Source organism: Vanacampus margaritifer, chromosome 6 (genome assembly GCF_051991255.1).
Source record: "Vanacampus margaritifer isolate UIUO_Vmar chromosome 6, RoL_Vmar_1.0, whole genome shotgun sequence".
In the NCBI taxonomy this organism is placed as follows: domain Eukaryota; kingdom Metazoa; phylum Chordata; class Actinopteri; order Syngnathiformes; family Syngnathidae; genus Vanacampus; species Vanacampus margaritifer.
The window spans coordinates 30,400,941-30,422,475 of NC_135437.1; the positions used below are offsets into that span (position 1 = coordinate 30,400,941).

The 21,535-nt window shown below is 53.8% G+C and overlaps 2 protein-coding genes and 1 long non-coding RNA gene across 10 annotated transcripts; 1 reads left to right on the forward strand and 2 right to left on the reverse strand.

Annotated features, from left to right (window-relative positions):
• Positions 1-74: 74 nt before the first annotated feature.
• On the reverse strand, positions 75-9,941 carry nox5 (NADPH oxidase, EF-hand calcium binding domain 5). The gene is made up of 17 exons (XM_077569100.1): positions 9,769-9,941; positions 6,725-6,899; positions 6,480-6,630; positions 5,810-6,020; positions 5,499-5,736; positions 5,102-5,255; positions 4,842-5,014; positions 4,272-4,454; positions 3,999-4,131; positions 3,762-3,901; positions 2,247-2,432; positions 2,142-2,186; positions 1,954-2,078; positions 1,800-1,884; positions 1,039-1,138; positions 802-968; positions 75-569 (listed from the first exon to the last, which is right to left on the reverse strand). Exons 1-17 carry the CDS (start codon positions 9,939-9,941, stop codon positions 438-440), a joined length of 2,571 nt encoding a protein of 856 aa, XP_077425226.1. The 3' UTR covers positions 75-437.
• Positions 7,822-9,386, forward strand: LOC144054072 (uncharacterized). The gene is made up of 3 exons (XR_013294589.1): positions 7,822-8,113; positions 8,235-8,393; positions 8,890-9,386. It is a non-coding gene; the product is annotated as an uncharacterized LOC144054072 (long non-coding RNA).
• Positions 9,924-20,891, reverse strand: rpgrip1l (RPGRIP1 like). 8 transcript variants are annotated; one of them, XM_077569091.1, is made up of 22 exons: positions 19,537-20,891; positions 19,061-19,196; positions 18,679-18,995; positions 18,506-18,605; positions 18,342-18,434; positions 17,799-17,904; positions 17,574-17,720; positions 17,401-17,474; positions 16,779-16,918; positions 16,226-16,347; positions 15,419-15,556; positions 14,205-14,322; positions 13,721-14,140; positions 13,550-13,659; positions 13,081-13,405; positions 12,686-13,002; positions 12,480-12,618; positions 11,757-11,854; positions 11,488-11,674; positions 10,944-11,028; positions 10,738-10,874; positions 9,924-10,662 (listed from the first exon to the last, which is right to left on the reverse strand). In XM_077569091.1, exons 1-22 carry the CDS (start codon positions 19,610-19,612, stop codon positions 10,502-10,504), a joined length of 3,546 nt encoding a protein of 1,181 aa, XP_077425217.1. In that variant the 5' UTR covers positions 19,613-20,891; the 3' UTR covers positions 9,924-10,501. The 8 variants fall into 8 exon arrangements, 7 of the variants coding, with proteins under 7 accessions (XP_077425217.1, XP_077425216.1, XP_077425212.1 ...); XM_077569090.1 differs by having other exon boundaries at positions 13,721-14,143; XM_077569086.1 differs by having other exon boundaries at positions 9,924-10,431; positions 10,498-10,662; positions 13,721-14,143; positions 17,401-17,720.
• Positions 20,892-21,535: the final 644 nt, after the last annotated feature.

A 21,535-nucleotide genomic window follows, 5' to 3' on the forward strand; every position in this document is an offset into this window, starting at 1 on the left:
AAAACGTATTTACATATTCTTTGACTACTTTCATGTGTGTTGGTCTCACAAAATGGACTCCACGATTCCCGGAGCACCGAAAGCATTTTGGTGTATTTAGCAACTCACACAGTCTACGATTACATATGTTTACATGAAAGATTAAGAATGCACACAATTGCAAGATGGCAAAAAAGAAAACGTCAAACTTATAAATGTAGTCTTATATTATAAAACTATTACAAACGAGTGATGTTACCAGCGTATCAGCTGTGGCTAGCTAACATTGGCTTGTCCGCAGTGTAATGCTATCGTTGCTAACGCCGCTATTTCATGGAGGCTGCATGGAGTGAGTTGTGTGGGATCGCATTCAGCTGCAAAGATGTGCCCCCCCCCCCCTGTTGGCCACACAAGTACAAAGAACATCGAGATCTGATTGGAAAACGTCTGCTTGTAATTCAGAAGTTTTCCTTGTAGAAGTTGAAGCCAAAGTGTTCGCACTGAGCTTTGATGACTTTGGCCAACGCAGGAGAACCGCAGTAGAACACGTGAACTTTTCCTTTGTTCTCCTCCGAAACTTTCTGGAACACCTGAGCACGATCAAAAGAACATTTGGTTAGTTTGCCCGAAACGCGACGACGCGGCATCATTGCATAAAACATTGTTGATGTGAATGATTTCCGCAAAGGACCCGCTGGAAATGAGCATTCGCCAGCTCCGCCCTTTTAGTGCGGGCAGATTTGGGCGAGCGGCGACGTAGCGCTTGACAGCAACACACACAAATTGGGGAACTTCCTTCTGGTACTTTTGCGATATTCTAACCTTGGCCCACTCGGGTCGTCCGGGCTGCGTTCTCGTCCTCAGGCCTGTGATGGAGTCTCTCTTCTCCTTCTTGGCCAGCAGGTCCAGCGCCATCTGCAGGCCGATGGCCTTCATGTCGTTCTTGCACAAGGCTGACGTCATGTACATGTGCATCTCCAGGAAGCGACCTACCGCAGGAGACGCCCTTTAGGTCACACCATCGGCGCGCCACCTGCGGCCGTGGGGACGGGGCCTCACCTTCGAGTTCCCCGTCGGCCTGGTCCATCTCCAATTTGGTCAGGAGGCTGACGAACCATTCGAAGGACTTCTGGTCACGGTTGATCCAGATGAAGTCAACCTGAGAAAGCAGCACAAACTCGTGTGGGCGTGGGCGGGACTCCGACGAGCTTTGCATGCTGCTGGCAAAATCACCATTGCACTATTTCATCCACGGTGCATTTGAAATGATAAATATGCTTAAGTATTGTTGCAAAACACCAAAGAGGTGTACTGTATATACTGTATTTTTGTCTTGACGGCCAACATTGGAGTTGTGAAGCATTTGACACATGAGAGCAACCTGTGAGCAGGATGGACCGAAGGGCTCCCAACTAACCCTTGACAGACGCCACATTGTCACGGCCATTCGGTCCGATTTCAAACTTCCAATGGTCACAAAACAAGCCTTTTCTTCCAAGTAGAACCTGAACCATGATTGGGTTTTTCCATTTAGAAAACCTATTCAACAGTAAACTAGGACCTACCGTATCAAATGCCACATTGAGATCCAAGACTCGAACCTTTCCAGAGTCCGTGTTCAACCTTGTATCACTTTGACTAACCCTAGATCAGATGACGTCAGGTCAGAATCCAAGAAATGGACTTTGTTCTGAGGTTGAAACATTCTCGGGAGTTTTCTGACGACGCGGCTTTCCATCAACAAGAGCAGTCGAGTTCCCCGCTAATCAGCTTTTGTGCATTTCTGCGACCCGGAAGACCGACAATCGACACAGACTTACTTTGCGTAGCTTCATTTCGTTGTCCTTAATGTTCTCACACCACGAGTAGTCGCAGTTGGGACAGTTCTGCTTCCTGCGGCGGTACCTGGGCACAGGAGCGCACGGCGTCACATGAAGGAGGTCCGAAGCGGGCGTGGCGGCTCGCAGAAGGCACCTGCACATGATGCTTTGCAGGATGGAGGCAAAGGGCGTGATGCCGATGCCCGCCCCGATCAGAACGGCGTGCTCCGACGCAAAGATCTGTCTGGTGGGGGTGCCGTAGGGTCCGTCCACATAGCACTACGGCGCGCAGGGCGTCACATGACCACCGAGTCAAAGCGTTGCCAGCCAGCGTTTGCTCACCTTGATGTTGCACAAGCGGTGATTCTCGCCAAATGTGCCGGAAACCTTCAAGCACAGCAACTTGCGTCAGTGGCTGTCGCAAGCCGGTTGCTTGTGAAGACTCACATGATCCACTTCTCTCAGGGGCGGGGCCTCGCCCCTCTCCGCGGGCCCCACTTGGTCTGGAGGACGAGGTGGCGAGGTTGCAGGGTTGGCCCCCGCCCGGGAGCCGTTGTGACGGTACATGGTCAGCTCCACCGCATTGTCCTGGTTGGATGCCACGGCGCCGTTTCCGTTGCTGAACAAGTCGGCCTGCGGGAACAGACAATGATGTGCTCTGGCACCTTTTCTTTTCTCTTTTGACTTTTGCGGGCGGCGCAACGGAGCCCGCCTGGAGCTCACGGAACCTGGAATGATTATGCTCATTTCAGTTCACACGATGCCGTCTACTCGCAGCGCACATTGAACCGCGTCGCACACATCCAAGCGCGCCGGGAGAGATTCCGAGGGAAAGACTTGCGCAGTTCCAAGAGCTCCAGCTCTGCGCAAAAGCAGGACCAGAACGATGCCAGATCTTACGCTCTGCGCCAAACCTCTTATCGGATGTTCTTTGTTCTACTGATTGATTTCTACTCCTGTCCGATGGTGGCGTCTTGTTGGCCGACGTTCTTCCGCCCTCTTTGTAAGCCACATTTTCCCTCGTGCCGTGCGAGCCGCCATCGGGTTCGGGTTGGCTGCCGTGCAATTTGCCAGGAATTGACCGACCCCACCCTGGTCAAGTTTAGAATTGTAGTCAGATCTGCGCTTTCGGCACCACGTGCTTCGCATTGCTGCAAATCAACCAATCAATCACCGGATCACGATTTATCCACAGAGGGCAATTCCAAGTGCAAGGTGCGCTGGCGTCACTCAGCAGCTGCAATTTGCCGGCTGGAATCTCGGCCAGGACTCCGATAGATTCCAAATTGTTGAACTTAGTCATTTTATAAACCTGACTGGACCCGGAACACTTGATGTGCATTCACGGCTGGGGAGGACAACGGATCCTCTCTCTTCACTGAGCGTTGGTGTGGTTGGGGGACGGTGAGCCCACCCGGGGACGCCCATCCCAACAGTAACAGCCCAAGATGATGATTTTTGGCGAAATGAAACTCCTCAAGTTATCCTGCCCCACAAAATGGCAGCAAAACAACACAAATGTGTGAATGAAAGCCTTCAATTGACTTGACGCGAGTTCCCAGGCCAAATCAAGCATCAAGAATACGGTGGCAAAGTTCTAATTTGATTGCTTTGGCCTGAGCACAAATTCAGCAAATGTGTCAGTTTTTCAGCAGCGGGCGGGTGCGCTTGCGAGTGCCAACCCACAAATCAACGTGGGGGGCTCTCCTTTTGTGGGCGGTGTCTTTTTTTTTTCTTTTTCTTTTTTAAACCTGGAATAAGCACACTTGTTTTCTGTTCTCTCTTATTTGTTTGTTTGGTTGTTACTCACCAGGAGCACTTTTGTTTCCTACAATACGCTCCGGTAGCACCTTTGTTCAGATTTCTTTTGTAAATCAAGGCTGCTGTTGGCGCTAAATGCAACCCGAACCCTGAAGAAGAGCACGCAGGCATCTCCATGACAACGCTGCGTTTTTTCCCCACCGGAGTCTTCCTCAGCCGTCTGCTCCGGAGGCTTGCCGCCAGCCTCCTGGGACTCGGCGCCGGACTCTGCGGCTGGCGGAAGTACTCATACAGGCGGTTGGTCCACTGGCCCATGGAACGGATGTGCAACCACAGGCTGTCTGCGCACACACACACACACACACACACACGGGTTCAGGATCAGCCGGAGCGCCGTGCCGGAGGGGAACGGCACGCAAGGCCGAAAGGAGGCCGCACCGGATTGCTCCGGAGCACTGCTGATGGTGAACGGGTGCCACTCGTACTTGGCGATGGCCGGAATGTTGATGTACACGTAATCTCCTGGCTTGAACTGGAAGAACTGCGGCCGCTTGATGACCAGATGAGTCACCTGCACACCGGCGGGACATTAGCGCAGACTCCTTGAAGCAGCTCATCGCCATGCGACCGGAAGGCGACATTAACGGCTAACGCGATGGAGCGGCGATGGCGCCGTCAAGTCAAATATGGAGGCGGTCGGCACTCGGTCACCTTGGACGGCAGCAGGTTGACCTCCACGATGTATAGACCACCCATACGGGACACGGCGATGCCGATGATCTTCTCCAGCAAGAAGACCAGACCCGGAACAACAAACCACTTCCAGAAGTTAGCGCAGTGGACCATGAGCAGTGACCACACCCACACGTAGGACAAGTGAGACCAGTAGAACACCTGCCAGGTTAGGGGGCGGAGCATATGACTGGGCTACTTCAGTGGCACTCAACACAAATTGGACACTGTCACAGTACGATATGACTTTCGTTTCTTAACGCAGTTGTGTTTACAGCAGGGCCCAAGTCCGGTCCTGGGGGGGGGGCCACTAGTTTGAAACATTTCTCTCCTCCAAAACAACGGATTTCAAATGATCAGGATTATTCTCAGGCTTCTGCAGAGCTTGCTGCTGAACTGATCTACATTTATTATTTTGGGTGCGAATTACATTTGCTTTATTTTCGTGATTTCCTTTTTGAAGTGACTGGGTGGCGCCCGAGCCGCCACTGAGTAGGAGAACGTACTCGTGCGGTGTCGGTATTCTGTTGCTGCGTGTAAGCATCTTACTTCAAAATGGCCGCTGCGTCGTACTAACGTGCTGGAGCAGAGCCCCATGAGGCAGATGACCACCTGCAGAACCACACCCGTCACCGACGCCGTGCCCTTCACCCAACCGATGCCGGGCCGCGTGGTCAGCAGGTACTCCCAAACGCTGAAGCCGCTGCTCTCTGACAGCTGGGCTGGGACACACACACGTGCACACACGGCCGGCGTGAGACAGTCGCCCGTTGTTTCCGGGAAGCTCCGTTTAGCGAGCGCACGCGTACCGAAGTTGAGGATGTGCGCGGTGGTGTGCACAAGCGTGTATCCGAGGATGGCGTAGCCCACGATCTGATGTAGGAGAATGTTCTGGTCCAGCGGCAAAACCCGGATTACCCAGGTGGCGCGCAACCACGTGAGACAGCGGCGCAGCATCAGGACCTTAGAGGAGCACACGCACGCACGCAGTTCAGCAGAGGCAGGCGCTTCCGGCGGCCCGCGTGGTTGACGAACGCCTCATTTTGACGCCAAGTGTGGAAAAATTTCCCATCCGGGTCAGTAAAGACAGCCTTCCCCGGGGGCTCCTCGGATTTTTGCTAGGCTTGGCGTCCTAAAGCGAGGGCGTCGGCCCACCTGCGCAGTTCAGCAACACGCAATGCACGACGCCACGCGACTTTCTGTTACCATGACGAAGGTGCAGTTGAAATTGAGGCACTGCCCGCATCCTTTGGCCAGCATGTAGCAGGCGCTGCCGTGCCGATGCTGCAGGACGGCGCCCACGAAGAGCGCCAGGCTGAGGCAAGCGTATCCGCACAGGAACAGGAGCTTGCGGCTGTTGTTGTGCCAGTAGGCGCGCGTCAGGTAGCGGGGGGTCCGCCGCTTCTTTTGCTCCGCCTCCGGAGGCTTCAGCCAGTTTGCGGCGCTGAGGGAGGAGCGGAAAGGACACGAGATGGCGGAGTGACCGGGCGCGGACGGGGACGCTACGCCGCACCCACCTGATGGTCAGGTTCTCCATCACCTCGGGAAAGTCCTCCAGTTCGGCTTTGAGCTCCTCGAAGGTGATGGCGCCGCTGTTGTCTTTGTCGGCCGACTCGAACAGAGCCAGCGTCAGGTCGTCCAGTTTCTCCTCCGGCAGAGAGATGGCGCTCTCGCGCAGGCAGGACTTCAGCACTGTGCGCAGCTCATCCGGATCGATAGAACCGCTTCCTGTGGGAGCGGCGGAACTTAGAATGGGCTCAAATCCAGCACTTCCTGAACTCAATGTCACTCCTTCATATCCTGTCTTTCGTGAGTGGACAAGCTGATGAATCCAGATGTGCCTGACCTCAGTCGCCACGACGACATGGGCCAGACACACCTGGATTCATCAGTTTGTCCGCTCACGAAAGACAGGGAACGAAGGAGCGGGGTTGAGTTCAGAAAGTAGTCGAGCTGGGCAAAGAGCCCATTGTGCACTGGGTTCGACTCCCGCCCGGGATCCCATCTCCCATCTCACTCGACTGGTCAGAAAAGGATTATTTTCTCGGCTTGTCCGCTGGCTTGCAAAAGGTTCGGTCTCACCTGCCTTGACTTGCGTCTCAGCCCAAGTCGTCATATCGGCACGCTGCCCCCTTTGTCATCACTTTGAAAAGTTCAAAGCAGATCTGTGCGAGCGAGCCGGCTCACCGTCCACGTCGTACACCTGGAAGAGGAAGCGCAGCTTGTCCGTCTCGCTGCCATGGATGAGAAGGTCCAGCGCCTCCAGGAGCTCGTCCAGACTGATGGACTTGCTCCCGTCCGAGTCGAAGAGCGCAAAGAAGCGCTCGGCGAAGAAAGACTGGCAACGGAAGAGCAGAGGACGCGCGGGGGTGCCGGGCGGGGTTACGTAACGTCCGGCCGGATCCTTGAAGGGCGGGCACGGGCGCACCGACCTCTTTGACCTTGAGAGCCGTCTTGAACTCGTCCAAGTCGATCTCTTTGTCGTCCCCGGCGATGCTCTCGAACTGCTTGGTCACCCAGTCCAGCCAGCGCGCGTCCTCGTCGGCGCTCATCGCGGACCACGTAGGCCTACCCGCAGGTCCCGGTCTGCTCGGGACGGTCCGGACGCTGCAAAGTCCAAACGAAGCCATGCAGCGTTACTGATTCCCTCCATTGTCCCACGTCATCTAAGCCCCATCAAGTGGACACGACGGATCCAAGACAAAAGGATCGCAAGTCAACATCTCTTACTGCTGAACGCGCCAACCAAAATAATCCTAAGGATAATTCGAATCACTATTGACCTATTGTGAAGATGATTTTCTTGTAAAGACTTGAAATGCCTTCATTCTCTCTACTCCTAAACTAGGAGTCGTTTTTGGGGGAAAGAACGAGTAACTGTAAGTCATAACTCCCCTCTAGTCACTTGGCCAGAACTATTAAAGGCACGTGATCCTATTTTGTCAGGTTTGTTTGTGTCAAAAAGGTCAATTGTGGCTGAGGGTGTGGTGACAGTGGGTTCGGGTTCGGGTTAGGCGAGTATCCAGCCTGGAAAGCAGACTCGTCGCTAATAACCGGCGCACGAGTCCCATGAGCAACTTCAGCACATTTCTGAGGCGGGGCAACGGCAAGCAAACGCAAGACAGTGAAAAGATCCAATCAGAGACGAGCCGGCGGGACGTGGAGGTAGAAGACTCGTACCTGGATGCGTCCACCGCCAAAGTGAACAAAAGCACCTGCTTTGAAGACCCCCTTTTTCTTTTAGCACTCAGTTCCTTCGACCCCAAAATTAGATTTGGCAGGGGCATCGTATGTTGAGTTACAGTTAAAGTTCTTTAATAAAAAAATATGTATACAAGTTTTTCCTCCTGTAAATATCATTAAGCATATCATTTATACACGTATTGAAGGTAAGTTGTCAAATGTCTGAAGTCCTCTTGTTTATGTTTAGCAAATTGAAAACGTCATCATTCATGCTGCTTCGACGAAGTACCGTCTCAAATGTTCTCCAATTTGAATTCTGAAAATGGATCGGATGGTATGGCAAGAAATGTTTCTTGGGAGGGGCAAGATGGCGGCATCGCGACTTCAAAGTCTTGGCCTATCCAGTCGTATATTCAGATTGGTGGTGTGTGTGTTTGAAGAAAGTGGGCGTGGCTTGACAACAAATGAGGCACACCTGGACAAGACGCAAGAGACTGGAGGAAGCTGATCAGTCGACACGACCAGAAAGAGCACAAACGGGTACACCAGGACCGAAAAACCGAAAAACGGAAAAACCGAAAAAGGGAAATCAACAACAGACCAGACCAGGAAACGAAACTGCTGGAACGTGATCGCGGGTGAGCGCGAGTCTCCGTCGCCACTCAAATGTTTTGGACTTTGCTGTGGAATTTGCAGCAGTCAGTGAAAGATGTCCTGCGACATCCTGCTCTCAGGGCCCTTTGTTTTTCCTCCTCCCAGTTGTGCGAGTGGGCGTTCCCTCCAGCGCCACATCTGCGGTGACCAATTCGTGGACTTGAAAAGGAAGCGGCGGTCCACTGTGGGATGATTCGAATTTTTGGATTCCGAGCCACGCTCATAGTCATGGTTTTGATAGTGTTCCTGTTTTGGTTTTCTCGTGTAAGTACATCACAGCGCTTTTTCTTATTATTGATCGTTGCGTGATATTTGCCTTGTTCCGTTTGCTATTCATTCGGGATGGCAGAAATTGAAACCATCAAATCATTTGAAACCATGGATTCACATAAAGAATCGATCTATTGGCACGTTGGCACCATCTCCCCACAGCGACATCTGGTGGCCAAGTGTCAAATATTCCAATCGAACAGTAGCTCAGTGTTGCCGGCGTGCCAGCAAGGAAGCAAACGATTGGCTGTCGGTCATCACCTAATTGACACTGCTGGCAATCGCCGAGAATTGTAATGGATGCCATAAGAGAGAGAAATCATATCACGGGAAACGGAATAACACGCACCCGGTCAAAATGAGAAGTACAGAAATAGCTTTTGTTGCTGATCCTTAAAATGTTGTCTCTTAACATGACTTAAATGCTTTGATGGAAACCATTTAACCTAAAACTACATTTCAAAAGCTTTTTTTTTTTTTTTTGCGACAGGGAACTGAACCTGGGTTTCGGACCTTTTTCCTCAGCCCGTTGTGCAGGTGGCGACCACTAAAGCGACCGCCGCCTTCAAGAGGATGTTGACATTTGATCACGTGTTTTTTATTTGACGTACGAAGTATACTTCGGTCGGCTTGATTTCAGATGGAAGACATTTTAAAGCAGCGCCATGGCGGGATTTTATGTCATTTTACAAAAAGGCACTTGCTGAAGCAAAGTGACGTTTGGAGGCGCAATGCAACGTGAAAGGTCACGTGACATCCCGCGATCTCGCAACGCGATTGGAGTCACAAGTTCCGGTACGTAGCAAAGCAGTTTCGAGCGTTTGCTGTTTATTCCCTTGCGTATTTTTCTAAGTGTTTTTTTTTTTTCTTTCAAATTTGTGCTCATGTTTTTTCTTACTTCTCCTGCTTGTGCTTGCCAGCAAAGCTTTCTGTTCAACTTTACTTTTGAGTTCTTCTGTAAATAAAATTTTCCTGTCTCGGGCCGCATTTTTGGAATCCTCCTATGGCGTTGACCTGACATTCCCAAAATCCGCTTTTCAGGAAACAAACAGTTAAATGCTGATCGTCTTTTAGTCCCAATGTCCTTTCAGGGACAAAGTTGAAAGAAGGACGCGGCCGCTTTTAGCTGAGCTGAAAGGCAGGAAAAAGAAAAGGACAGGAAAAAAAGACACCATTTGGAGAAAATGTTTTCTTGATTTTCAACTGCTGGTCACCGCCAAGCAGCAATTTAATTTCCCAACGCAAGTGAAAAAACGACGAGCGTTGATGAGCACGACGCCGCCAACGCTACACAAACTCCCGCGCACGCACGCACGCGCGCGCCTGCCGATACGCAACGTCGCGCTTGATGCGCTTGCAAAGTTTTTACCTGCTGTTGCTGTCGGGAGTCTTCCTCAGCTGACAGGCGATCTTCATCATCATCTTCATCGTCAGCTGGACGTGACAGGCCCAACAGGCCGCATCCAATAAGATGCGGGTGGAGGCGGGTCTTGAGTGCGCGTGCGTGCAAATACAAAACTCGTGGCCAGAAACAGAAAACATGGTTTTATTTCACATCGAGACAGAAGTCAAGTTAAGTTAAAAACCTCGCATGAGTCCAAGACCTGAACCGGGATCACACTGGACCCGGACCAGAGTCCCGTTAAATCTCTTCATTCCCACGTTGGACTCAGTCCAAAGCAAACACGCTCGCCTGGCGTGAGTCATGACGACAAGACGGCGCGCGGGGATCGTCAGGCTCGTCCGAGATGGCGCTCGGGGGGTCGTCAGGCTCGTCCGAGATGGCGCCCGGGGGGGTCGTCAGGCTCGTCCGAGATGGCGCTCGGGGGGGTCGTCAGGCTCGTCCGAGATGGCGCTCGGGGGGGTCGTCAGGCTCGTCCGAGATGGCGCCCGGGAGGTCGTCAGGCTCGTCCGAGATGGCGCGCGGGGGGGTCGTCAGGCTCGTCCGAGATGGCGCGCGGGGGGGTCGTCAGGCTCGTCCGAGATGGCGCTCGGGGGGTCGTCAGGCTCGTCCGAGATGGCGCGCGGGGGGGTCGTCAGGCTCGTCCGAGATGGCGCTCGGGGGGTCGTCAGGCTCGTCCGAGATGGCGCCCGGGAGGTCGTCAGGCTCGTCCGAGATGGCGCTCGTGGGGGTCGTCAGGCTCGTCCGAGATGGCGCCCGGGAGGTCGTCAGGCTCGTCCAAGATGGCGCGCAGCGTCTGCACTCCTTCAAAGGAAACGCGCAGGCTGCCCAGTCGGCGGGCGCCGTCCTCCGCGTCCACAACTGCAACGCACGCTCGCCGTCGTCATCATCATCATCATCATCATCATCAAGAAGAAGACAAGGAGGCGGTCCCACCTGGGAGGTCCATGTGGACGACGTCGTCCGTTTGCTCCAACAGCTCGGGAATGTTGAGGAAGGCCACGCCCACGTCCTCGCACTCGCGCTCTTGCTGCTCCTCCTCCGGCGGCTCGCTGACCACCGTGAAACGAATCCTGCCCGGCAACAACGAGGACGGACGGCGAGTGGCGGCTTGAAATGGCGAATGTCCGTCCGGGACTCACCTCTCCATGTCGGGCTTGCGTCCTCGCAGGACGTCCTTCAGGAGTTTGCGTCTCCAAGCGGCGCCGGCCGCGTCCACGGCGATGACTGCCGACCCATCGAAGGCCTCAATAAGACACGTCAAGCAATCGAGCGCACGCAAACGCTTGAAGTCGATTGATCGACGACATCGGTGCTGTTTTGTCGCAGATGGATTCGCGCGGCAGAGCGCTTTCCGGAGATTCGCCGTGACGACGAGGCACGCGCGCATTTCACTTGTGGTCACAAAGGTCCCCAGCGGACGGCCGCACCCTTCTGACCAAGTCGTTGCCGTTGCCGTGACGACCACTTGTGATTTTGCCGTGGCCACAAATGTCACATGACTGGCGCTGATTGAGGGCAATTTGGCTCAAATTTGGACACTTGATTGGACTTTTTGGGAGCTTCAATTTTGTTTTGTGCCCTCGACAGAAACTCCGATACGACGAGACAAACGTGTTCTAAGAATGCATCAAGGCGAAATGTCGGGAAAATGTCGGGAAAATGTCAAATTGCGCACGCACGCACCTTTGCTGAAGTTGAAGCTGACGCTCTTCCCTGGGGGAGGTTTGGGGAGGGACACGGGTGTTTCCTCGGTGGCCATGTCAAGGAAGGAGAACTCCACGAAGAGTCGCACCACGTTGACGTCTGCACACAAGCGAGACTCCGCCTCCAAGCTGAGACACGCCACCTCCACGCGTACTCGCTGCGAGCCCTGAACACACGCGACACAACACGTGATTTGCGTGGCTCCGCCCCCCTCGGACAGAGGCGGTCTCGTCCGGGGCGCCGCCGACCTGCGAGGCCTGCCGGTGAATGATGTCGTCGTCGTCGTCGTCGGCGGCGTCGGCGTGGCATCCGTACGCTGATTGCAACGCGCCGCCGCCGCCACCTGCTGGCCAAGACACGTCAACGCTCTTTCAGGTTTATTACATTCCATTCCCACTGCACCTCGTGAAAGGCGGTCGGGAGCCGCCCAGCCGGTCGCTATTCCCCCCGGACATTCACAATGTCCCAAGTCCCTCAGCAGCAGCAAGACCCACCCCCTTTTTGACACCGCGTTGACGGTGCGTCCCCCCGAGACCGCCAGTTTGTATGGACTTGCTCAACTTTCATTTGGATTCAGGAAGGAAAAAAAAGAAAAGAGAGAAAGACGAGAAAATCATCCCAGATTGGAGGCGGGGTTTCAAATGCAAATTTGTCTTCTAGTGATTTTGTTTTGCGGGCCGACAATCATTTGGGTTGCGCGCGTGGCGTGCGTTTTGGACGTCTGCCACAACGACCGCAAACGGTTCCCGGCCGACCCGTCTCGACAAAAAGACCCAAAAAAAGACTCAAAATCATCGTCAACGTTGATGAAAGCGCCAGCGGCGCATGTGGAAGTCAAATTGGGTTTTGGGGGCGTGGCCTCTCGGATCTTTTCATTTGATAGGCCAGTAAACTTTGGCACTCGGCCACGGAACAAGCGAAACACACAAGTAGTGATGAGGGTTCCCCGGAGGTCAAGAGGTCATGCTCACCAGGAGGAAGGCGGCGTTGAGGCTTTGGGAGGTCAGAGGTCAAAGGCGGGCGCGGTAGGAGGAGCTGACCTTCAGAGATCAAAGACTCTTGGTCATCGTCGTCTTCCTCCACGGGCCGCAGCGACCCGCCGGGCGGCGCCTGCAAACAGGAAGTTGATGATGAGGCCCCGCCCACCAGACCGCCTCTTCAGCGTGCTTGCACTCACCTGCAGGTCAGGGGGCGGGACTTCTCGGAAGGTGACTTTTTTGGCAACCTGCTCATCTTTGCCGACGAGCTTCTTGGCGGACGTCGGGGTCGGCGCGTGCGCGGCCTCGTGCCCGCCGCCGCTGCCGCCACTGCCGCCACTGCCGCCGGCAGGCTTCGAGGGCTCGCCGTTGCTTTCGGACAAGGCGTGGTCTCGCGCGGCCCCCGCCGGCTCCTGTGGCGGAACTTTGCCGATTCGGAGGAAGGACGACTTCCACTTGAGGGAAATGTCAATATGGCCGACGTGGCGCCCGCTGGAGTCGTGGAGGTCAAAGGTGCCTGGGAGGCAACACAGGCTTCATTTAGGGCAGCTGCTCAAGAGCAACCGGAATAAGAAGAAGTTGAAGAAGAAGTCACCGGCAATCTGCCGGTCCTGGAGCAGCGGCGCCAGAGGGACGGCGGCTTTGCCCAAATACTGGTCCACCTGCGGCTCCTTTTCGTCAAAGACGTACAAGCTGAGCGCTTGCGAGGCCAGGTAGCGCTCCAGAGCGCCGCCGGCGGTCAGCCGGAAGGACTTGAGGTCGGCAAAGTGCGGCTGGCGGCAGTCGTGCGCGGTGGCGGTGGGGTAGTCGGGGAAGTGGAACAACTTGTAGACCACGTAAGGACTGGGAAGCGCCGAGCATGTGGAACGCAGGCCGCTGCAGCCGCGCACCTCCACCAGCAGCTCCGCCTCCGCCGCCGTCTGCCACCACAAAAGGCCTTTTACGGTCAAGCGGCAGCATTTGCGAGCCGCCAGTCAGCTCTACTCAAAGACAGGCGGCGGGATAAAGAAGGCCAAAAGTGCAGAGAAGGGCCCCAACTAAGCTCCAGCCTTAAACGCGGCTACCTGCTCCTCACGGCCGCCGGGCGCCGCCGGCCGCTCGGCCTCGCCGATGGGATGGCGCAGCTTGACCCAATACTCCAGCGAGCCGAAGGTGGCGCCTTCGCCGCATTTTCCTGAAAGCCAAACAGCAACGTGACTTACGCCGACGGCGGCGGGCGCGCGGGAAGCACTCACCGATCAGCGGCAGCGTCCCGGCCGCCGCCCCGTCCCGGAGGAGGCGGCGCAGATCCAGCGATGCGCCGGCCACCGTCTTCCAGCGCAGGCCCAGCGCCTGATGCATCTCCACGCACAGCCGGCGCTCGGCCACGTACGCCAGGAAGTCCCGGTCCGCGCTGACCACGTAGCGCGACGTGAAGCCGTAGCGCGGCGCCGGGCCCGTCGCCACCGGGGTGGCGTGCAGCTCGAAGCGGTAGAAGGCGTACGTGCAGAAGGTGGCCGGCGCCGGGTCGCCCAGAGCCTCCAGGGCGGCCGCCGACAGCTTGGCGCCCACCATCTGAACTTCCACCAGGTTCTCGCCCACTTCCAGCGACGGACTCGGGTCCCGCTCCGGCGCGTCTGCGCTTTTGACGCCGTAGGCCGCGTCTCGCAGCTGGGCTGCTGAGGCCACGGGAACTTGAGGCCACGGCGGCGCCATGACGATGAAGACGGCGACGCCTACCTTCCAGCTTGCGCATCTTGCCGTCCTTGGCGGCCAACATCTGCGCCTGACGTTCCAGCTGCTGCGCGTGCGACCTTTTGTCGGCCTCCATTTTGGTCCGGACGCTGTCCAGCTCCAGCTGCAAACACGTCATGTTTTTGGGAAGCGAGCGGATCGGCGAAGGGCAAATCGTTTTCTTGTGCTCCATCTCACCCGCTCACACTTTTTTTTTTTTTCTCCTTAAGAGCTCAGTATTGTTCATTCGGTAATTTTACCGATTTGACATCATCATTGCTCTCCCTTTTTTTTTTCTTTCCCGCTCACACTTTTAACGCACACACTTGAATGTACACCAGTCGGCGAGCTGGCAAACTCAGTGACAGGGTTAGTTCTCACTCGGCACGCTGGCGTGACGACTGAACCTTTCCCTGCCGGGCCTGGGGTTCCGGGGTGCCGCCCGTCCCCCGATGCTCTTCTGGCCTGGACTGCCGAATGAACAATACTGAGCCCCCCCCCCCAAAAAATGAAAAGGGAAAGCAAAATCAATAATGTGTCAATAATTGGGCTAGGGAAAGAAATACTGGGGAAAAATGACAAACGCTCCGTTAACGGCAAACGGCGAACATGCTGCCAACACATCAACGAGCTCATCGATTTTTGGTGGCATTTTTGGATATCGCAGACGTGAATTCTCGTCTGTCCAAAATCTTGGCTTTCGGCAACAGCAAATTCAGACGCAAGCAGCACTCGTTTGCCAAAACCAGCAGACGGATCAATATCCAACATTTGGGGACAAAAGTCGGAAGACACAAAAAGAAAAAAAGACACTACGGGCACCCAAATTGCCGGCGGACGCTCCGACGCCGTCATTTCCAGAAAAAAGGACAAAAAAAAGACGACAACACGCCAGCACTACATTGTGAGAAAGGAAAAGTGGAAAGCGGGTTCGGCTCACATCGTGGCCCGGGCTGCTTTGCCGCTTTGGCGCGAATCGCCGCCTTTGAAAAGGTCAAAAGGCCTTCTGGAGACAAACGTCAACAGCCGCGCGTCACTCGAGACGCCAGCGAGGAGGGAACCAGCATCGGACGCAAATGCTAGCACGCTAACGGCAAATGAGCGCGGGGACGAGCGTGACGTCACCCTCCACCCTCCAGCCGAGTGGAAAAGTCGGCCATCTTTTGACTTCACATCAACATTTGAGAGTTTGCCGCCCAAAGTGTCTTGAGGTGGGCTACCTTGAGGTCGCGGCTGATGCGGGTCTCCGCGGCCAGCAGCTGACGGACCTTCTCCAGCTCCTGGATGCCGTCCACGTCCGCAGGGACGCTCGCACCGGCGGATCGGCCCTCCGGCAGGAAGCCGCGCTCGACGGCCGCCTGCAACAAATTTCAAAGCGGCACGTTTGGATCGTCTTCAAACGTGCGGACATCAAATGTGAAATTGGAAGGGGCGGGGCTCGCCCAATTTCAGCAAAAAGGGGCGTGGCCAACTTCCAGCTCACAAACGCTCAATTGTCACTATTCAGCGAACCTTTTTTTGGAAAGCAACGATTCCAAATCGGCAAACATTTCAAAGATTGCTGCAGAATCGAGTCACCTTTTGACCTTGAAATGGACCTTGCGGGTCACCTGAGTTTTCATGAAATGCTGTGGGAAACATTTTGGGGGGTTTCACAGTAATGTGGGGTCAAAGTGTCCCTCATGAATATTCTATTCAAGCAAAAAAAAAAAAAACAGCGACTCAAATTTGGAGCAAACACTGTTTTGTGACAATTGCGATTGTTCAGGAGATGGAATCTGGCCACACCCCTTTTTTGGGTGTGGCCAAATCCGCTTGTTCCAAAAGTTGACATTTCTTTGCGCTGCTTTGAGACGAGCCGGCAGATCCTTGCAAATTGTTTTGAATTGCGTGGCTCTCCTTGCCCCCATGACGGGGCATACGTGCATTTGGTGGTATCTCAAGTTTCATTTCCAATTTCTTTTGGCAACCACAGGCAAAGTGGGAAAGATGTCAAGATGGGCGGCCGGTGGGCGGGCGTAGCTCACCCCGCCGCCGCCGCCGCCGCCGCCGCCGTCGACGCGGCGCCGAAGCTCGTCCAGTTCCCGCTTGTGCTCGCGCAGCTGCAGCTCAAGATGGCGCTTTTCTTCCTCGGCCTTCTCGCAGGCATCTGAACAAACGGCACAACGTCAAGTCAGGTGGGCGGGGCATGTGGGCAAACGCGCAGACCTGTTGTCATGGGGATGGCCCTGGAGGGGGCGGGGCTATCAGCACCAGGAGTGCAACGCTACGCCAAAACTCCCGCCTTGCTACAAAATGGCACGTTTGATTGTGCAACGTCTCAAGTCATTTGGACTCAAAGGGCCTTTTCACACTGCACTTGGTTTTCTCGGCCACGGGGCAGCACGCGTGCCGCAATAAAAGCTTGCCCATATTTGGAAGACGGATGTGTCATTGCTAAGTGCAGTGTGAAAAGGCCTGACTTTCACCTTCAATTTCTCCTGCAGTGTTTGTCGAACAACATTTTTGGGCGTGTCGAGTTGTGGCGAGCGTCGCCCAAAAAATAACGTTTGCTCCGCGTGCGCAGCCACGTCACGTCACCTCTTTCAGCTTGGACCCGCTCCAGGATCTTCTTCTTGTCGTGCAGGTCGGCCTGCAGAGCCGCCTCCAGCTGAGCGACGTGCTGCTGAAGCTGACGCTCGTCGACGCTTCGCCGCCGGCGCTGTGACACGTCCAACATGCTGCACGCACACGCACGCACACGCACGCACGACACCATGAAGCTTTGTGCGCACGTCACGTTGCTGACAAAAACCAAAACACGGCAACTTCATCCAAGCCCTCAAAATGTCCTGATCAGCCATCCAACATGAAGCCCCGCCTCTTGCCCAGTCAGCTGCAGTCGGCCGCGGCCCATCAGGAGGACAAATGCTGTCCAAAGGGGACCGAGGACTTGGATGACCTTTGAGCAGCTGAGAAGATTTTTGGAACTTGGCCGGCTCTGGTCCAAATTTGAGCCAATAACGACAATTCGGCCTCGCCAGCTCCTCACCGGAAACGCCTGCCGGTCACAATTTGTTTGGCGCAAAATCGATGCAAATGCAGCTTTAGCCATTTTGCCTCAAACGCCGACAAACAGCAGAAATGTCGCTCAAGATTTACGGCACAGAAACAAATCCTCGTGGTGGTCGTCCGACACGTCTCGCAAAAAGGCTCTCCTCACCTGTCGAGCAGCTGCTCGTTGTGCTCCTTCAGAACTTCCTTCTCCTGCTCCAGCTCATCCGCGCGCTCCTGCAACTGTTGGCCGCAGGAGATGTGAGCGACGGCGGCAGAGCGGCGGCAGAGCGGCGGCAGAGACGGCGGCAGAGACGGCGGCAGAGACGGCGGCTCCCGCACCTGCTGCATCTTGGCGTGCGACAGCTGCTCCGTCTGCAGCTGCGTCCTCAACTCCACGTTCTTGCCGCGCTCGTCCCTCAGCTGACACGTCAGCTCGCTCATCTTGGCCGCGGCGGCGTCGTAGCACGCCTTCTGCGTGTGCTGGCTCTGCAAAACGCGGCAAGGACACGCAACGTGAGCTCCACTGGCCAAACGTGCGTCCGCCGCCGGCAGGTGTGACGTCACCTCTTGCAGCTGCAGGAAGCGCTCCTCCAGCTCCAGCGTGGCGTTGCAGCGTTCCGACAGCTGCTTCTGCAGTTTGATCATCGTCACGTTGTTGTTGATCTGCGACCTGCCGCATAACCACGCCGTCATCGTCATCATCGTCGTCATCGCCGCCGTCGCCATCATCATCATCGTCGTCGTCATCATCGTCATCGTTGTTGTCGTCATCATCATCATCATCGTTGTTGTCGTCATCATCATCGTCGTCATCATCATCGTCGTCATCGTCATCATCGTCATCATCGTCGTCATCGTCGTCATCATCGTCATCGTTGTTGTCGTCATCATCATCATCATCGTTGTTGTCGTCATCATCATCGTCGTCATCATCATCGTCGTCATCGTCGTCATCGTCATCATCGTCATCATCATCATCGTCATCATCGTCATCGTCGTCATCGTCATCGTCGTCGTCATCATTGTCATCATCATCATCGTCATCGTCGTCATCGTCGTCATCGTCGTCATCATTGTCATCGTCATCGTCACGTAACCGAGTCGTACCTGAGTTCAGACTTGTTCTGCTGCTGCAGCGTCACGTGTTTTTCTTCCTCCAGCTGAACGATGCGATGCTGCTGCGACTCGGTCACGTTCTCGCTGCGGCACAAAAACATCAAGACGCCATCGACAAAATGCTACCAAGCGATTGGCTGCCGCGCGGCGCTCACAGGTTTCGGATCTTTTCTCGCGCCTCCTCCAGCAAAGCGTGCGCGTTGGCCGTCGGCTGGCCGCTGGGCGGACGCTCGTCTCCCGCCAAACTTCTTGCGCCTGCGTGCGGGGAAGCGACACACGACGATCAACGCGTGTCCGACCGCCGCGCCGCCGTTGACGCGCCACTCACGTCTGGGCGGCGTGGGCGAAGGAGAAGAGGCGTCCTCGTGCTTCCTGGCGGGGGAGGCGGCTCGCGACGGGACGCGTAGGTGAGGCGAGCGCGCGGCGGGTGACGACGCCAGCAGCTGCTGCTGCCGCTGGGCCACGAACAGACGCTGCTTCAGCTTCTCCTTGTCGGCTTCCAGCATTCGCACCTTCTCCTGGAACTCGTCCACCAAGTCCTCCTTGTCGGCGTGCCGCCGCCCGGGCGCTGTCAGAACGCCGCCCACGGCCAGCTGCTCCATGCGACGGCGGTCCTTGACCAGCCTCAGCAACTTGGTGCCCAGCCTGCCACAAAGACGGTGTGTGAGGGAAAAGACGAGCGAGCGAGCGAGCGAGCGGCGCCGTCTGACTTCCTGATCTTGTCGTCCTGTTGGTGGATGTGCTGCTTGAGGAGCAGCGAGTCGTCGTGCAGCTGCAGGAAGTTGTCTTCCAGCTCCTTCCTGGACACCCGCGACACGTCCACTCGCAGACGCACATCCTGAAAGTCTGACAAGAAGACAGGAAGAAATTCAAGTCGATGCAATTTGATTGATCCCCTGCAGCCACTTAAGAAGAACAACAATGATAATCATCATCAATTCAATGTGTAATGCACTTTTCATCACCACCTTTAAAAGTGCTGCACAAAGAAAGAAAGTAAAAAAAAAAAATTACATTATTACCGAATAAGAGTTATAGGCCACATTTAAAAGAGAATAAAAAGTAAAACAATGCATGTACACACAATATGAAGATACAGACAAACAAAAGCACACCAACATCATCATCATCATCATCATCATCAGCAGCAGCAGCAGCAGCAGCAGCACATGTCAACTTGACAAACCTTGTGCGGCTCTGAGAGGGACGCTGATGTCCTTGACAGGTTCGTGTGCTGCCGGCCCATCAAGCAGGAAGGACATCTTTCTTTCACCCTTCAAACTCAAATGGTAGCTTGGAGAGGCTGCAAAATGAATCCACCTGTTGCTCAACGTTATTTTTGGATCGGTCGCCAACAATGCTTCAATGTTAGCATTGGCCAACTAGCAGCCAGCTCGTGCCCCCTTCGAGACGTGCACATTCACCGGCGCGCGAAGCGGCCATGTTGGAAAGACTTTTCAAATCCGAAACGAGCGAACGTGTTGGAGGATTTTCTGCCTCCGCTCGAGCTTTCTCGTTGCCAGCGTCAACAAAATCCGCAATTCAAAACAATTCTCTCCTTCCGGTCGGTTTCTTCTTCTTTTGCTCGTTGGCGGCTGGCACATGACGTACAAGGCGCGTTAGCGCCACCTACTGTGCCGGAGTGCGGTGAGAAACGCACAACTCTCTGGAATCGTGAATCATTCGTGGCTGGCTGAAAAACTGAAAGTGGCCAACAAGGAGCTTGTGGACGTGAACGACGTCCTTCCCACAACTGAGATGGAAAAAGCACGATTCAGTCACACTACTGTCACGCATCTTGATTGACACTTGACTCATTTTTCATGTTTCATCTCGTACTGTGTCTTTGTTAGCAAATCATCCAAGTCGTCCGTCTCAAAGCTTCCCTGCTTAACCAAGATTGTCCAAAAAGTGGTTTTCTCGTCACCTCAGCAAAATCCTGAAGTCAATTTTGATGGATTGCAGTCACGTCATTGATGCTGCTCACAGCAGCAGCTCTTATTGAAGTCATAAACGACATCAGATTGAACAGTGACGGCAGCGGTGCTCCTTTTATTGGACTTCAGTGCAGCATTGGACACGATATTGAACACGAGATATTGATGAACAGGCTCGAAACGTGGGCGGGGTTCATAAATGGAGGAGTCCTCAAATGGTTGAGGTCCCACTTGGACGAACTTCATGCGACCATTGCAAATGTGATGGAATGGCCATGATGTGTGGGGTCCCTCAAGGCTGTCCTCGGGCCCCTTGTGCATTGGCTTCGTTGCTTCACAAGGCCAATGTTGCCTTTCGTGCTTATGCAGATGACGCACAACTTTTGGTTTCCTCTTTAAAACCCCTGGGTGTTATTATACTTTGATTAAATTCTTGTCATTTTTGCCAAAATCTGGCATTTCCTTTGAAGTGAGATAACTTAGTCATTTAGGAATATTTTTTTCACTTTCAACAGCTCAAAATGTTCAGTGGCATCAGACCTATCTATACATATATATACAGTAGTTTAAAAAAAATGTTTTTTTTTTATGCCCTCTATGGACAATAATAGCAGTATTATGCTAACAGCAAAATTAACTATGCTGTATATATATATATATGTAAAATAAAGGTCTAATTTGAATATTTCATATGACATATTTAGAGGCTTGAATAAGTCCATAAGTCATATCAATATAATTTTTTTATGCATGCCCAGTTTTTCACAATGGCATTTTTCTGAATAGCACAAAACTCTTGTAATTTTGCCAAAATCTGGCATTTCCTTTGAAGTGTGATAACTTAGTCATTTTTGAATATTTTTTTCACTTTCAACCACTCAAAATGTTCAGTGGCATCAGACCTATCTACACATATATAGATTTTATTTTATTTTTTTTTTTTAATGCCCCCTATGGACAATAATAGCAGTATTATGCTAATAGCAAGAATAACTATGCTGTATATATATATAAAATAAAAGAAACAAATTTAAATATTTCATATGCCATAGTTAGAGGCTCAAACAAGTCCATAAGTCATAACAATAGAATTTTTTGATGCATGCATTTTGTATTCATTTATTAGCCTTTGGCGCCACCTAGTGGATTTTTGTGTTAACACTCTAAAGACACAAATTCCTCTATTTTCATGTTTATGACTCGTCAAAGAAGCGATTGCATCAGTAATCACGGAAAATGCATTATAAC

Excerpts from the sequence above, each read along its gene's own strand:
- rpgrip1l (XM_077569086.1), bottom strand. The coding sequence starts at position 19,612 with ATGTCCTTCCTGCTTGATGGGCCGGCAGCACACGAACCTGTCAAGGAC. Across the intron at positions 17,721-17,798 it reads GCTTCCTGCAGCTGCAAGAG|AGCCAGCACACGCAGAAGGC; the intron begins GTGACGTCACAC and ends CGCGTTTTGCAG. Across the intron at positions 14,144-14,204 it reads CAAGATGCGCAAGCTGGAAG|CAGCCCAGCTGCGAGACGCG; the intron begins GTAGGCGTCGCC and ends CCGTGGCCTCAG.
- nox5 (XM_077569100.1), bottom strand. The coding sequence starts at position 9,941 with ATGTTTTCTGTTTCTGGCCACGAGTTTTGTATTTGCACGCACGCGCAC. Across the intron at positions 5,737-5,809 it reads ATGGAGAACCTGACCATCAG|CGCCGCAAACTGGCTGAAGC; the intron begins GTGGGTGCGGCG and ends CTCCTCCCTCAG. Across the intron at positions 2,187-2,246 it reads CCCTGAGAGAAGTGGATCAT|GTTTCCGGCACATTTGGCGA; the intron begins GTGAGTCTTCAC and ends CTGTGCTTGAAG.